This window comes from Chanodichthys erythropterus, chromosome 15 (genome assembly GCF_024489055.1).
Source record: "Chanodichthys erythropterus isolate Z2021 chromosome 15, ASM2448905v1, whole genome shotgun sequence".
NCBI classification, from domain to species: Eukaryota; Metazoa; Chordata; class Actinopteri; order Cypriniformes; family Xenocyprididae; genus Chanodichthys; species Chanodichthys erythropterus.
In genome coordinates this window covers 8,668,302-8,685,895 of record NC_090235.1, presented here as the reverse complement: position 1 = coordinate 8,685,895, position 17,594 = coordinate 8,668,302, and the positions used below count along the sequence as shown (strand labels likewise).

General features: G+C 37.5%; 1 protein-coding gene across 1 annotated transcript in view; it reads right to left on the bottom strand.

Annotated features, from left to right (window-relative positions):
- Positions 1-278: 278 nt before the first annotated feature.
- khdrbs3 (KH domain containing, RNA binding, signal transduction associated 3) overlaps positions 279-17,594 on the bottom strand; it is a 158,184-nt gene continuing 140,868 nt past the window's right edge. Inside the window, exons 8-9 of the mRNA XM_067361462.1 lie at positions 5,978-6,036; positions 279-370 (exon numbers count right to left, since the gene is read on the bottom strand). Of these exons, the coding sequence (XP_067217563.1) occupies positions 279-370; positions 5,978-6,036 (151 nt within the window). The remainder of the gene's footprint in view (positions 371-5,977; positions 6,037-17,594) is intronic.

Below are 17,594 nucleotides of genomic sequence, written 5' to 3'. Positions count from 1 at the left end.
TACACCTGATATAACTCCGCCCCTAATTGCTAGTGCCCGCCTCCCTCCGGCATAAGTGAGTCTATTTGAATTCTGATTGGTTCTCTGATTTAAACTACATAATCCAGTGATCCATAATATTCCATTTGCGGGGATCGTCCATGTCAGTTCAACAGACATAATTTTACCCATCAACCTCTTTCTATTTTTGTCGTTTTGGTTGATTTTATTTGCAAAAAAGGAAATAGAGTCCATAGAAAATCCATTACTTGGGAGGGCACACGAAGGACTGTAGCAGGTCAGAACCGGGAATACGGCTGCTCTCTGTACACTCCTTTGCTTGTCCTTGCTGGTGGCGCCTTGTTGCGGTTGTTTGTCCATTCCTCCGGGCCTGAAGAGGGAGACAAAGAGCAGAGGTCAGGAAGTTCATCAGTGAAACACAGTCCTTTAGGCCCTGTTAGAATGCTTCAATTCAAGCATTCTGTATTGAAACATGCTCAAAAAACACTGAACAACATTTGTAAGACATGTTGCTGCGTGCGTCACAGACTAACATTGACATGTTTGCGTAAACACGCAAATGTATTTTGGTGAATTAAATCAGTTCGTGTGATGATTGTTTACACTTCATGGTCAAATACAGCACAATGAAACGTGTGCATAAAGAAAAATAATTCATGCTGACACACATCAAAAGTCATATAAAAACATTTTAATGGACTACTTTAATTTCCAACTACAACATGAAAAAGGTTGTACAGAATAAACAAGTGGAAATATTACCAGTGTCACATTTTAGGGGTGTGCGGAAAAATGGCCGACCTGACAAGAAGATGCCCGGTTTTATTTTACTTTTTTATATCCTTATTTTTATTATTATTTCTTTTTTTAACCTTCCCCTTCATAATTTATGAATCTAGAGGTCGAGTGCCATAGGTAATCGCAACTGTGCTGATATAGATCCATATCGCATGGCTACGAGTGTGATATTGTTTTTATACAACAGTTCAATGGCACAAGTGTTTAAACAAATAAGAAACAATAACAGACTGCCTTTAAAAACCCTCTTTTGTGAGGAACTACTTCCTTCCGCCACAAATTCAAATCTCAAGTTGACAGTTTAACAGTTGAGCCCAAACCTCCGTTACTAATTCTAAAACGTCACTTTAGAACTAGTAATGAAGGAACGTTGAGTAGCTTCATTGAAACTCACTGAAATATGTAGAGAAAGATCACCTGAGTGTATTACCTGCATCTAGCTGAAATTATTCAGGTCAATCTTATATTCATAACCACAAAATCAGTTTGAATGTCTGCTAAGGAAAGCAATATCTTTGTCTTTGTCCTTTTAACATTTAAGAGGATTTCCCATGACAGCACTAGTCAATGCATTTGTCAGTTGCGTCTTGTAAGATGTTGTTTAAACTAAAAACAACATCCTTGTTTCCTTGTTTCAGACCATTTTAATAAAAAAGTATTTGCAACTGACTTGCTTACTCATAAAGACAATCTCTGCCGGCATCTAACGGCGTATTAATGTAACTTTCACTGAAGTCAAAATCACTAACAGATTCTTTCTAAATACCAAAAAATGGCATGTTATTTATATAAAATATTATTTATTGAACAATAATATTTAAATAAATGAACAACAATAGCCATTATGACAGAAGTAAAATAGGAAATAAACACAAGCAAACAGTTCAGTTAAACATACAAAAGCAGCACTCTAGTTAGTACAGAATTTAATTTCGATGTAAATATAAAGTTATGAAACTTAATATAAACCTTAAGCCAAATCTATTAGCTCTGGAACAAGTAATAGATTATTAAGACCAAAGATTGCCCATTTGACGAATTATACCTCATGTTTAAACACTATCCACATAAGAGCCAGTGGCAAATTCCTGAAGGTCTGGCCGAGATGAAGCTGTTCTCTGCGGGTACTTGAGCTCTGAACAGAGAATGCTGACAGTGGAGTGATTCAAATGGTGAAATGGTTCCTGTGGCGATACTGGTAGAATATCGCATGGCTGGAAAGACCTCTCAACCAATCAGATTTGAGAACCAGAAAGATATATATATACAGTATATACACTGAACAAAATTATAATTGCAACACTTTTGTTTTTGCCCCCATTTTTCATTAGCTGAACTCAAAGATCTAAGACTTTTTCTATGTACACAAAAGGCCTATTTCTCTCAAATATTGTTCACAAATATGTCTAAATCTGTGTTAGTGAGCACTTCTCCTTTGCCAAGATAATCCATCCACCTTACAGGTGTGGCATATCAAGATGCTGATTAGACAGCATGATTATTGCACAGGTGTGCCTTAGGCTGGCCACAATAAAAGGCCACTCTAAAATGTGCAGTTTTATCACACAACACAATACCACAGATGTTGCAAGTTTTGAGGGAGCATGCAATTGGCATGCTGACTGCAGGAATGTCCACCAGAGCTGTTGCCCGTTAATTGAATGTTTATTTCTCTACCATAAGCCGTCTCCAAAAGAATTTCAGAGAATTTGGCAGTAAATCCAACCGGCCTCACAACCGGAGACAACGTGTAACCACACCAGCCCAGGACCTCCACATCCAGCATCTTCACCTCCAAGATCATCTGAGACCAGCCATCCGGACAGCTGCTGCAACAATCGGTTTGCATAACCAAAGAATTTCTACAAAAACAGTCAGAAACCATCTCAGGGAAGCTCATCTGCATGCTCGTCATCCTCATCGGGGTCTCGACCTGACTGCAGTTCACATTCAATGGCGTCTGGCACTTTGGAGAGATGTTCTCTTCACAGATGAATCCCAGTTTTCACTGTACAGGGCAGATGGCAGACAGCGTGTGGTTGAGCGGTTTGCTGTTGTCAGTGTTGTGGATTGAGTGGCCCATGGTGGCTGTGGGGTTATGGTATGAGCAGGCGTATGTTATGGACAACGAACACACGTGCATTTTATTGATGGCATTTTGAATGCACAGAGATACCGTGACGAGATCCTGAGGCCCATTGTTGTGCCATTCATCCACGACCATCACCTCATATTGCAGCATGATAAAGCACGGCCCCATGTTGTAAGGATCTGTACACAGTTCCTGGAAGCTGAAAACATCCCAGTTCTTGCATGGCCAGCATACTCACCAGACATGTCACCCACTGAGCATGTTTGGGATGCTCTGGATCGGCGCATACGACAGCGTGTTCCAGTTCCTACAAAAATATCCAGCAACTCCGCACATCCATTGAAGAGGAGTGGACCAGCATTCCACAGGCCACAATCAACAACCTGATCAACTCTATGTGAAGGAGATGTGTTGCACTACGTGAGGCAAATGGTGGTCACACCAGACACGGACTGGTTTTCGGACCTCCCTGACCTACCCCCAAAAATGTGGTTAAAGGTGCTAAAGAGGATGTTTTGTTTTATACATTTTTGCAGTATTACTTGAAACTGTCTTTACTAACTGATAAAAGACTATTTATTAGGTGCACTGAAAGTGATAATATTAATATACATCATCTGTGCACATAGAACTTAAAAACATCAGCCGATGATCGCGTAAACGATTGGCCTTCTGGCTTGTCAATCACTGCCGTGACGTTCCTTGTGAGAGACGAGCGCGGCTGCGCGCTCCAATAACTTTCCACACTCCACAGGCGCCGCATGCAATGTTTTTGTCAGGAGACAGGAGTAACAACTGCAGATTATGAGTTACCTGCGGTGAGTCCGACATAATGAATCCACTAACACGACACAGCGAATGCCGGTGGTAAACACTCGTGTTCCAATACTCGTGCACGAGTTTTGGGAGGCTTTCCTTTGAAATGAGCTGTGAAGGAGGGGGGTTGTTCTTACGCATGCGCTCATTTCAAAAACTCACTAACAGTCTTTGGTATCTCAGTCGACGAAAATATCCTCTTTAGCACCTTTAATTGTCACAATGTACTAAAAATCATAAAATATAATATTTTTTTCACAATGCAAAAATCTCGATCCTAAAAATGAGCTTCGTTTTATACATAATTTCTGGGATGAAATGTGACCTTGAGCATGTTTCTGTGAGATTCACCAAGATGCCAATAAAGTGTACTTTCCTTGTAAGCGTGTGTTAAACAGGGACCGACTGGGATGCTGACAGTGATTTGTAGTTGTGGAACATGCACCTTCAAAAGCGACTTTTACTCAACACCACCAATCTTTAAAGTAACAAATCCCAAGAGTCACAGCAAAATCCACTATCTTCCTCTCTGACCTCATGGCACCTCTGATAATTTAGCCCAACTAACACTGACAATCAGAGAGAAACGTCCCCAAACCATCCTCCTTTTGTCCTTCACCTTAGAAAGAACAAAACAACTTTAATTGCACCAGAGGATCAAATAGCCACTTGAAAGGGATTTAGTCGAGTGCCCTCAGGCGAGAGGTTACTGCTGCCATTAGCGTAACAGCAGAGCTCATTCACGAGCATCCGTGTCAATGAACGTGAGAGGTATCGACAGCAGCTTTTGTGTGATCTTGCTCGTTTTCAGCTCTTCTTAGGGACAGAAAGGCACAAAGGCCGTTTCTCTAAAGTCTAAAGTTTTGCAGACTAGGAGCCATAGCCAATAATCTTTAATTAGAGAGCTGTCAATCTCAGGTTAGCCCGCGCTAGCTTCAAGGAAAGGGTTTATGGGCACTGTCCTTGCGTTTAGAAAGAATAAGGATGTGTATCAGCCGGATAATAGAAAGTTCTCCTTTGAACTGTCAAGCTGTCTATGTTTTGTAGCACCTGGAAAGTGTTAACTTGAGTGTTATGGATTGCTTGTGTGTGTGTATGTGGTCCTGGTAAACCTTACGTTATGGGGACAAATATCCGAAATCCTTGTACTTGTGGGGACAATTTTTGGTCCCCATGAGGAAAACAGCTTATAAATCATACCAAGTGATGTTTTTTGAAAATGTAAAAATGCAGAAAGGTTTCTGTGATGGGTAGGTTTAGGGTTAGGGGAAATAAATTATATTGTATATGTACAATGTAAAAATGGAAAGTCCCCATAAAACATGGAAACCCAACTATTAATTTAACTGTCTTGTCAGGCTTTCTCAAACCAACATAAAGTTTGTCTTGTCTGGTGTAACAAAATGAAATAAAATAAAAATCTATACTTTGAAAGGAATTTGGAAAGTAGCAAAAATATTATTATATGGTAAAGGTTTCCAATGTGACCTTCATATAACACACACACACACACACACAAAGAAATCTTTTTAAAGAAAAATCAAATTCTAGTGCCCAAAGCTAAAAAAAAAAAATTATATATATATATATATATATATATATATATATATATATTAGTTTTAAAACTATATGGCAAACAAAACTGTTTATTCTGTTTATTTTATATATATATATATAATATTTTATTAATAATACAATTGTTTCCACCAATGCATCTTTATCTACACACTAAAAGCACACATACATTAATATTCTAGCTGCTCAGAAACATATCTCATCTGTTTGGCTGGGACAATGAGCTTACAACTGCTACATCAGCAATTTCAGAGCATTGTAATTCTTTTCTAGATATCTCTGCCATATTTATTATTTTCTGTACCTACATTGTTCGTAAGCGCAAACTTATTTGCCTTCCACGGAACATCCCGACAGCATTTTGATTCTTTTGCTGCATTTCAAACCCGTCTCCTGTTTACATTCAATTGTAAATGTCTGTTCATGTAAATACAATGCTGTTCTATAGATACTGCAACCAAAAGGCTTGCAATACCAGCAGTATCTATAACAGCAGGAGCTGAGCGTGCTACAGGCAAAAGAAGAGAGTGACAGACTCAAGGTTCATGTACTAACTGGAGTTATTATAAAAATAAAAAAAAGGCAGCTTACTGCTTTAATGCACTAGAATTGTGGAGCAAAACATGTTGACAAACTACTGCAGTAATTTCATGTGATTATAAAACTACATTGAAAAAAAAAACCACACACACTTACCGTAAGAGTCATATGATTCTCTGCTGATACCATGGCTGTATTCATAATAATCATCTGAGCTGTGGAAAGAAATGAGAGACATTTTATTGAGCAAAATAAATGTAATGCTTGCTGACTGGCTGATGCATTTTAATAATCCGTTTTCAAGAAAAACATACTTCTTTTTTCACTTTATGTGTTTGTGCATTCATATATAGACAGAGAGAACTAACAATAATTGTACCTACATATGATGTTTGATTGTGTGTTATGTTTGACACATTTCATTTGTGCTGCTAAAAAGAAAATGATTCTTTTTTTTCTGCTTCAATATGCTGTCTTGTCAAACTTCAAATAAAACGAACTAACTAAAGACAGAGAGAACGACAGTGAGAGAAAGGTGGTGAGAGTTCAAGTTATGTGTCTGCTTGTTTGACATTGTTTGCTCCCTATTTAAATTGACAAAGCAACATCTCAGCAGGCACATGAAGCAGAATAACCCATCGGAGAAGCTATTTTCCGAGCAGATTTGCGGTGCGCCTGCCTTTCATTGCTGCATCTCAGAAGTTTTGCTCCTGGGTCTCTGTTTCCTTTCTGCTTCCAAATTGAGTTTTTCTCCCATAGGCCCCTCAGCTGAGCTGTCCAGTGCCAATCATAGCTGACTGCTAACCATATCCTGATGTTCATGCTCCTATAATTCTATAGGCCTCCCATCAGGACGATTGGCGCAAAAGAAATAGAAGCATTACTGGAAAATAAAAAAAGATGTTCGCCAGTTCTCTCAGCTTCCACCAGTGAGGATTCTTCAGATTTAGTGTTTACATTGGCAGAATTAATTGTTATTCGTCCCATGATTTCTATAGAAACTACATATTTTGTATTCGCTTTCTTAATTTCCATAACTCCTCATACCATTTCTATAATAAGAACTGCTGTCATATGTATTGTAACTCAGTGTTTCCCTGTGGTGGCCCACCAGTTGACTACAGTTTCACTAAACCAATAAACCAAAAATATTTTTAACCTTCTTCTAATAACATAAAAGGTCTCTAACATTGTGTTTTGCACCATTGCTTTGGCGAAGCATCTGTCAATCACATTAAAACCAATATCGCAAAATGCTTATCAAGTTGCAATTTTATTAAATAAGCATTTAGTCTGTCATGCTGCGAGTTTTAAAGCGAAGCGTGATACTGCGTTAGTGTTGTAAAAAGTACCGACTTCGGTACCAAATCGGTACTGAAATTTAAAAAATGTGACTCTTTAGAGTGCTGTTGAGCGGATATGTCTGTTTTTGGCTACAAAGATCAACGCTTCAAAAACATGTTGTAAATAGACATCAGTGACGCTCTTCACCGAATCCTTACGTGGATACACATGGGTGCATTTGATAGACAGATCCACTGGTCCGCTGATAAACGCCTGCTTTCAAATGCTCCCGCTCCTGCTTTAAAAACACTTTCGTGTGCTTTCAAATGCTCCCGTGGATTGATCATTGTAGCCAATCACAGATATATGTTGAGTGCGTGAACACAATGGCCAATCAGAAGTGTTTTCGAATCATCTCAACAGAGCTCAAAGCATCACATTTTTAAAATTTCAGTACCAACTTGATTCATTCTATGATACGACTATCGATACATTCTATGATACTACACTGTGTTCACGTGAGCAGCTCATTATCTGGTGTTTTCAGCAGTTTGGTCAGTTTATGGAAAGTGGGTTGGAGTAGGGGTGTGGCAATATATCGGTATTATCGATAACCGTGATATTTAAAAAATTTAATATTGTTATCCTGTTAATTAGGGGTGACGCAATATAGGCTACCGGTATTGGCAATAACCATAATATTTCAAATGAATAGTGCATATATGATAATATGGCATGTAAATTATCCAGCGTCAGTATCTTGTTGACATCCCAACATCACACAGTAGGTGTCAGTATTGCACCTTAACGCTGGATGCCACCTGTCATAAAACACAAGCAGTAACACCGCGCAGCTGCTACTGCCACGTAAATGCATGTAATCAGATATGACAGACAAGACACCTGCACTCCAAGAAAGTGAGCTCGCCGGTGTGGACGTTTTTTGGATTCAGCGAAAATGACGTCTGCAGGACTTGCCGATCAATAATGACCACAAAAGGGGACAAAACCACCAACCTCCGCCTGTTACATTAGATTAGCTAAATGCTGATGACTTTCTGTGTTTTATATATCCCTCAGGGCTTTTAGTCCAAAGGTGTGCTCATTCGGATTTAAAAAAAAAAACGTATCGATTATGATATGTTTATTTAAAATTTCTTTAGAGAGCAGTATTGTTTCCTATTTTTCCCCAAAATAAGATGATGAGAGCGCTTAACTCTCACAAGCAATGTTTGTTTCATTCACACCGGAGGGCACCTTCGCGCAGAAATTTCACAAGTGAGACTCATGAGTAATAAGTTCCAGCAAATCCCTAATATGGACAAAGACATCCAGCAATCACTGTAGTTGAATAAAATGCAGAAAGAGACGTTTTGACTGATTCATCATAAAGAGAATTAACACACAATTGCGACAGTATTATTTATCTGTGTTCTTCAAGCCGTCTTGGGTATTTTCATAAGGATAATATTTATAATGCAATGCCAATCAACATAGCTTTTATCACTGTATCTAACACTATAAAATAATAATAATAATAATAATAATAATAATAATTAAATGCTAAAATAAAACACTAATTTCTATTTGACTGATAAAATGTTTTATTTTTTTCAAGATTTCTATATATATAGCGCCATACCGTTATCGTGAATTATTTTGGCCATGATAACTGTGTAGTGAAAAATCTGATATTGTGACAGCCCTAGATTGGAGCTCTTAATTTTGCCCTCAAAGTACACCAGGCTGATGCATTTAATTTTAATGTACAAAAAAAAAAAAAAATCCATCATAGTCTCACAAAAACCTGTGGTGGGAAACTCTAATTACTCCTCCCCTTTAATATCATAACCACTCCTTCATTCCAATCATAACACTATAACTCCTCCCCTAATTCTAATCATACTATTAAACCCCCCTTTACTCAAATCATAATATTAACTCCTCCTCTCATTCACTAGAGATACTCACACATAACAATCCACTGTCAGTGGCTGAGAAAAGAGTGTCTTGGATTTTCATAAATTGTTATGCAGAGAGGAAATCCCGTGTCAAAGCTCACGCAGAGGTGCCTATAGCTAGCCTGCTGTTACTGCTAGTTTCACGCTTAAAATGTGTCTGCACACCAGAGAGAAGAAGATAGGATGAGAACGAGAGAGAGGAATTGTGCTGGGATTGCAGTGTGGGACCTATGGAGCACAACTACGGTCACTATTCTCCTCAGATTCACAAGCTCAGGAACCTCGTGAAGGCTGGGAGAAGGCTTTATATTATATGTGAGATGAAATTCCCCATTTCCATCGTGCATGAAGGTGAAATTGAAGAGACCTAAAGCTTTTGTGTTCAGTAATGCATCAGTCAACTTCAGAACCTGCTGCCAGATGCATCTCTCTCCGCTGTTTCACACCAAAAAGAACCTCTTCTCCCCAATCTGAACACCAGCCTGGGTTCAAACCTAGTTAGACACCTTTAATTTCTTCCCTGACACATCGTCAATATTCCTTCTTCCCTTAATTCAGCTCTCTCCCTCTCCTCCAGTGCTGAGTTTGTTCTGTTCTACTCAATTACCCTGTTCAGCTCGCTCCAGTCGAGGTAGAGCGTTAGAAGAAATGATGATGCATTTAAGTCACACACAGTCCAATTCCTCCAATTAGCAACACACACGTGTAAACACTGCAAACATGCTGTCGAATAAACTACAATCACCCAGAGGAACAATTCACTCTTCAGAGGAGACTTAATGGAGTTATCAGGTATGCTGCACAGTAGTATTAACTTCAAGTATCAAAAATGCTTTGGAGGAATAAAAAAGTAATCTGACTACGTAACTCATGTTACTTGTATGCGTTAACCACAACACTGGTCTTTTAGTGTCACATGATCCTTCAGAAATCATTCTAATATGCTGATTTGCTGCTCAAAAAACAGTTCTTATTATCAATGTTGAAAACAGTTGTGCTGCTTCATTTTTTTTTTTTTTTTTTTTTTTTGCGGAAACCATGATACATTTCTTTTTCATAATTATTTGATGAATAGAAATGACAAAGAACAGCAACTGTTTGAAATTTTGTAACATTTTAAATGTCTTTACTGTCACTTTCGATCAATTTAATGCAACACACACACACACATAAATATATATATATATATATTATACAGTAAACATACAGTGTTTGATTTCTTATGAAATAAGAAACATTATTTACACGTTTTTTTCTCTCAGACACAGCCATGTTTACCCAGCTAAAACCGACTCAGCACTCACTGTGTATCTGATGTTATCTGAACAGATTAAATAACAGATTGGCTTGTTTAAACTGGCATCAGATTTTCACTAAGGCGTATAGAAGCACTTCAATCTCTCAGTGATCTGCTGGCAACTGTTGAGTAACTCTGTCCCATAAACCATGAAGTACCGCACAGGTGTTTGCTGGGAGTTTTACTACAATTAACCATAAAATTACAACAATACCTTGTTTTGCTTTTTTATATTTTGCACTTCAGTGGAAGCAAGAACATTAATAGTTGAATTTATAGTGTGCAAGAATTATAAATATTTATAAATATTTTTATTTTATTAATCCTTATATCATTATTTTATATAATCAAATATTTTAATCAAAGAAGTCTATTGAAATAAAAAAAATGCATTCATAAAATTAAAATAAAATATTTTAATGTATTTTTTAAAGTCTATATTCAAGCAAAATACCAAATAAATAATAACAATAATAATAATAATAATAATAATAACATAAAATAAAATAAAATAATAAAATACATTCAAATAAAAAATAATAATAATAATATGAATTAAAATAAAAAACAAAACAAAAATAAATAAATAAAAATAAAAATAAAATAAAATAATAATAAAATACAAAAATAAAATAAAACAAAATAAACAGACGACGAGTCAGACGGATAAAAATCCAATACGAAGTTTAATCCAAACAGGCAAAGTAATCCAACAAAGGCAGAGTAAACACACCATAACATAAACAAGACCAGACAAACAGTAAGTGAACAGGAGGAACTTAAATACACAATGGTGATGAACTTAATGACAAACAGCTGTGATAACAGATGAGTGGTGGGAAAATCAAACAAAAGAACACAGGAACTGAAGAAATACAAACTAAAAGTACATGAACAAAACTAAACTTAATATAATGGCGCAAAAATAAAATAAATAAAATAAAGAATATCACACAATAAGCATATCCCAGATGTTTGACAAACTGAGAGCTTTTCCACCACAGGAAGGACCCTAGTTGACTTAAGTGCCTTGCTCTTTCTCTCACTCTCGTGTGGTTAAACAGATGGTGGGGTTAAATCTGAATGATGTACTACATGTCCCAGGTGATCTCCGTGTTTCCTCGTTCTCTCGTCTTGTTTTCACAGCTGGTAAATTAGCAGTGGGGCGTCTGTGAGGAGTCTCGCTGGTCTAATCTACTGTGAGAGGCTTATCACTAATCACTAATTACCGCTTCATTCTCCCGCACTCAAAGAGAAAGAGTTTGGAAGCGGTTTAGAGGGCAGAAAGGTGAATAAACATCACACAACACTAATTATGTTTTCCATACATGGGTCACAAAGTTTCCTTAAAGGAACACGCATGTAAGGCATGTTTTAAATGCTCTTTCCAAACGGAGTCATTAATGTTCATTCAAGATGAGACTGAATGAAATCAATTTATAGAGTCAAAAAATGGACCCATGGAAAACCACAAGCTTTTTTCCTCTATTGAGCCTCCTGCACCAATTCAAAGCTTAATTTCCAGAGCATTCAATGTGCATTTATTATGGCTAGCATGTTTTGTACACACCATAAGCCATGTGTAAATATGTATGTTTGCGTTCCATTTTATGGCCTCCTCATGCAATTTTCTAGACCCAAATCTAAACATAACATCCTTTTCATCCTAAATTACTGTATGTCTCTGTCTATTCAAACAAGCTACAGGCAAAATCATGGTTCGCATATGCTTGTGGACTTTGCGACAGACAAGGAAGAGAATTCACTCTGTTCTTTTCTCAGATGTAAATGAATCTATTTTTAGTTTGTGACAATCTTCTTGTCTCGCTAACAGAACTGAACAGAACCAAAGGTCCACAGAGACAAGAACGAACACACCAAACCGCTAAAATAGAGCCGAAACAAGTTAAAAATATCAGCGCGTCTGTCTGAGGAAGCTCAGAGAAAGTGGGACAGGGGACAGAATGTGTGAGTAAGGAACAGAGAGGAAGACAGGTGTAGAAGAGAGAGAAACCCGCCGAGTCTGATGCTTTGAACGGAGGAGTAATCAATCGTGGTAATCGCGACCTGCAGAGCTGAACTCTGTAATGTTCCTCTTCATCGGGTATGGAACAGCTTTTTTTCTGTATGTACAGGATCAAAAGACCCGGAAAAACAAAGTAAGAAATTAGATTTCTAGAGTTTTCCACTGATAAAAGAGCCTTCCATTATGGAGAACTAAGAAGTGTATTTATTAATTAAAAATAAATTAATAAAATAATAATTTAAATTTATACAAATAAATTAAATGAATCAAATTTATAATACATACATGTATTTAGTCAAAATACATACATTTATTAAATAATTTTTTTAAATTAATCGTCCAAAAATCAATCTTTTTATTATTATTATTATTATTATTATTATTATTGAAAAACACTGCTTCATGAAGCATCGGAGCACAGATGAATCAGTGTGTCGAATCTGCTGTTCGGAGCGCCAAAGTCACTTGATTTCAGGCATTGGCAGTTTGACACGCGATCCGAATCATGATTCAACACACTGATTCACTTGTGCTCCGAAGCTTCCTGAAGCAGTGATTTGAAATCGGCCATCACTAAATAAGTCGTTATTTTGTTTTTTTGGCACTCCAAAAATATTCTCATCACTTTATAATATTAATATTGAACCACTGAACTCACATGGACTGATTTAAATATGTTTTTAGTACCTTTATGGATCTTGAGAGAGGAAATGTCCATTGCTCCCTATGGATGCCTCACGGAGCCATTGGATTTCAACTAAAATATCTTAATTTGTGTTCTGAAGATGAACGAAGGTCTTACGGGTGTGGAACGACATGAGGGTAAGTAATAAATAACAGAATTTTCATTTTTGGGTGAACTAACCCTTTAATGTTTGCTAATGAACATGCTAATGCTAAACATGCTAATGAACGCTAATAATCTCAGGGTGTGTTCACACTTGTAGTTCGGTTCACTTGGCTCGTTTGGTCTGGACCAAAATACAAATAAAAAAAAATAAAAAATTTAGTCCTGGTCCGCTTAGCATTCGCATTGGTATTTTTAACACCGAACCTAAAGGCATAGAGATATGTTCACAACCCAAATTGGTCGGCATTTACAACATATATTTCGCAATGGAACCTACCGAACATCCAAAACAATGCTGTGTGCTGGGCTAAATGTGCTCGATGTATGTGTGTGGCCTACATATGATGGTATTTTGACCAGCTGAGATCTCATGAAGAGCTTATAAAATGCGTAAAGGAGTCAAAACAGCATCAGGAATCCCTCCGTCACACACACATGCAAAGATCTCCTACGAGGAGACGTAGTTCTGATGCCTGTACCAAACTGTGATGGGCAACATCGCGACTATGATGGAAAAAAACAGTTATGCTTGAGCATTCCGTCCTTTTTAGAGTCGCATCTTGTGACATCATGTCCTGTTTTTGGTTCGTTTACATGTGTTCAGTTTGTGATGCGTTCATATTTTATTCAAACCGCACCAGAGTTCGCTTGGAAATGGACCGAGACAAATCTTTTTTTTTAGGGGTCTCAGCCCACTTGTTTGGTACGCACCAGGGTTCGGATGGCAGCGTTCACACTTAAAGCCCCGATATACTTCAAACAAAATCAAAGAACAAACCAATGTGACGTCATTTTGAACAAAATTAGGTTCGTTTTGGGAGTTTGAAACAGCTTGCCAAAACAAACTTTCAGGAAAAGTTCGCTTCAGCTGCAAAACACTACCACTGGTCCGTGAAAATAACGTAATAGGAGGTGTGCGCTGAGGCTCCACCTTCTTTCACGCGGAACTATTCTTTCACTCATTTCGTCGGTTGAGCCCATTTCTATCCAAAATGTTCGTTGTTTTCTCATTTTTGTTGTGTATATTTTGTTATTGAGAGGAAAGCGCGCAGCACATATTTAAATATTCATCTAGACGTCGATATCAGCAGTCTGGGTGGCGTCAGATATTTGATAACAGTATTTCGCTGCTCACGTTTCGAACTTCGTTTTACCCCTAAACGAAAATCGAAAAAGAACATCACCGTAAGTATATCATGCCTTTATTCAAATGAAGCGCACACATAGCAATCGCATCAGAGTTCATTTTAATCGAACCAAACGTGCCAACATGCCTCAAAGTGGTCCAATACTTGCCTAGCTGCTATCACTATAGCAAGAATTAAATGAATTGCAAAGTGTGTGAAAACATCAATTATTCAATTCGGTTTATTTGTACAGCACATACCATTCCCGAAGCAGCTTACGGAGAACAGTGGCCTTACAATCCCTCAGAGATCCAGCCAAAGGCGACAGTGGCGAGGAAAACCTCTCAATCAATCAATCCTAAGAGGGAATTTCTAATCAGTTGCTGCTATAATTGCTCTTTTCCCCTCTAAATCTCAACTCTCAGAGTGTCTTCTGAAGCAGTTCTAACCTTTGAAAAGCAGCAGTCTCTGAACTCACAGCACTGACATTTTCCAAAACAAACTGCTCTGTGGAGGCCTATAGCCGCTCTGACATTCAGCGTGTGTGTGTGTGTTATGTGGGCCATATGGTGCTCTATAGCACTCTGAAGAAGGTGACTAGCAGTTTAAATGCTGTCAGACACACTTGCGCAGCCCTGAGCACTTCCACAGGGAGCGCGACCGCAACACTGCGAGTGCACATGTGTGGAGTATCCGGACCACTACACAAGAAGGTGACACACCTGGGAGAATCACACAGCAAAGGCTTTTTCATAAAAAGTCATAACATTTGACCTCTGACCATTTTAATGCTCCTGTGAGATAAACCTGTCACCTTGGTGAACATTTCATCTCTGAGCTCTCCTCTTCCTCTAACACAGGTAACGGCGGCCTATTTCTAGCATCGAAATGCCATGATGACCGATACATCTAACAAAATTCAAAAGTCATGACACTTTCTAAATGAAAAAAAGGAAAAAAAATACTTTTTTTATATTTAGAATTTATAAAATTAGTGCTACCACAATGCTAGGGTGTTGCTATGGGGTTTCTAAGGTGTTCTGAGTGGTCATTATGTCTTTGGTGTTGCATACCAAAGGTTAAGCATTTGTTTAAATTACTAATTTAACTCCCTGAGGTCTGAAAACGCGTCGGCGCGTTTTGTAGGATTTTTTTCACATTGCAGCAAAACAGACTTAAATTACTTCATCATTTCTTGTCATAGAGACATAAGTAATATAGCAATTGAAACTATAGAATGTGTTCTTTTACAATGTTGTGCTTTTTGTAAAATAAAGAAAACTAACATGATGCGTGATCTCTCGTCTCCCTCTGAACGAAGTCCAATCTGATAGTTCTCAGAAAATGAACTGTAACTTATGAATACTAATGACAAAAAAAATGACACTTATGTCTAAAGAAACGTTGAAATGTCAGGTTTTAAATCGTGCAAGTCAAATCGAAAACAAACATTCTGTGTTTATGTAATCTGTATGAAAAGAGAGCCATGTCAGAAGTCTGTGATTCAGCTCATTACCCGCTAATGCGGCCACGCCCACGCCCACGGAGCCAGCGCTATTCAGAGGCAAATTCAGAGGCAATACATGCATACATCATCAAAGTGTTTCAAAGTGTTTACTTGGATGGTAAAGCAATGGTTAGCGATCTCTAGAAGACATGCCGTTAGTTCCTAGTTCCTTTTCTTCTTTATATGAATTTGTGGCCTAAAGGTGTACAGAGCGCCCTCCGGCTGCAAGTATGAATTAAAAACACCATTCCTGAAATGTCCTCTTCTTCATTAGAATAATTTGTGGACTAAATGTGCACAGAGAGCACCCTCCGGCTGCAAGTATGAATTAAAAACACAGTATCCAGCACTCATAGTGATGACAATAAATATTACTTCTAAGTATAGAAATTTGACATAAATATATAAGAATCCATCAATATTTCTCCAAATGTGCATGCCTTTAAGCTAAAAGCCTATATGAAATGCCACAGAGGTAACATAATTGTTCAGACACTTTGCATCACAGAAATACATTATATTTTAAAGAATATAATAGAATACCATTATTTTAAATTGTAATAATATTTCACAGTATTGCTGTTTATGATGAGCTGAGACATTATTACAAAGGGTTTTTTTCACAGCCTACCTGGCTGAAAGGCCTCATTAATATGAAAGTCATTTCAGGTCATTATTATGTGATTCTTTTGTCTTCTCAGGTGTAAATGGCCCATTATTCATGCAGATTCACGTCTCCTCGCATACTGTGTTTCTTGACAAAATGTGTCTTACAAAATTTAAATCTCTCTATTGTTTTATATGAAAGAGTAGTCAGCATAATTTTTACATAATTCTTAAGCAAAAACTCTAGTCTACAACCCCCAATAACCAGAAGTCTTGTGAGTTAATATACTTTTTTTGGCCTTATTTCAGTGATTTTAGTTTTTTGTTTTTTCAATAACCACGCATAAACATTATTCCTTCAAAAACACAAACATGTACATACATGTTCCTCACATATTATTGTAGCCTAGTTTCTGCTGAATACAGTGTAATGACACTTTTTCCATTAATATGTTTATGAACAACTGAAAAAAGGTCAAATGTCAGAGCATGTCAAAACTTCTCCAAGCCCCAAATCAGCCTCAGACTCCAGAGGGTTAAATACAAGCAATTACAGTTATGCTATCCTCAACCAGAAACATCAATGAATCATTCTACCATGGTTAAGCCAATAATAACAATTATATATCATTATATACACCTATATAGTAAAATTCACATATATTCACTAAGATTAAACTGAAATGAGTTCTAAATGCTGATCTGAGACCAGGCCTGTTGTGTCTTTGATATAGTATGCACAGGGTAAACCACCTCTGGAACACTGTATATTCTATGATTAAAATAAATGCTGGTTTACATATCCCTGGATTACATATTACAAGATCAAAGACGCACCAGGATGAGGTATGAGGAAATCTACCATAGCTCAGTAACGCACAGACGATGTTTTATGAATCAAAGAGCCCAGAAACCTGCCGTATAATGAAGTACATGGAGGCTTGTGGAAAGACTCCTTGTTAATTAGTAAAAATGAATCAGTTGTCATCTGAGCTCCTAAAAAAGCGTTTGAGCGCAGGAAGAAACTGTTTACTGACACAGATACAAACAGTGCTGGTTAGAGTGTGATGAAGTCCACCTGAAGATTACTGTGACATGCAATCACTGCCATAAAT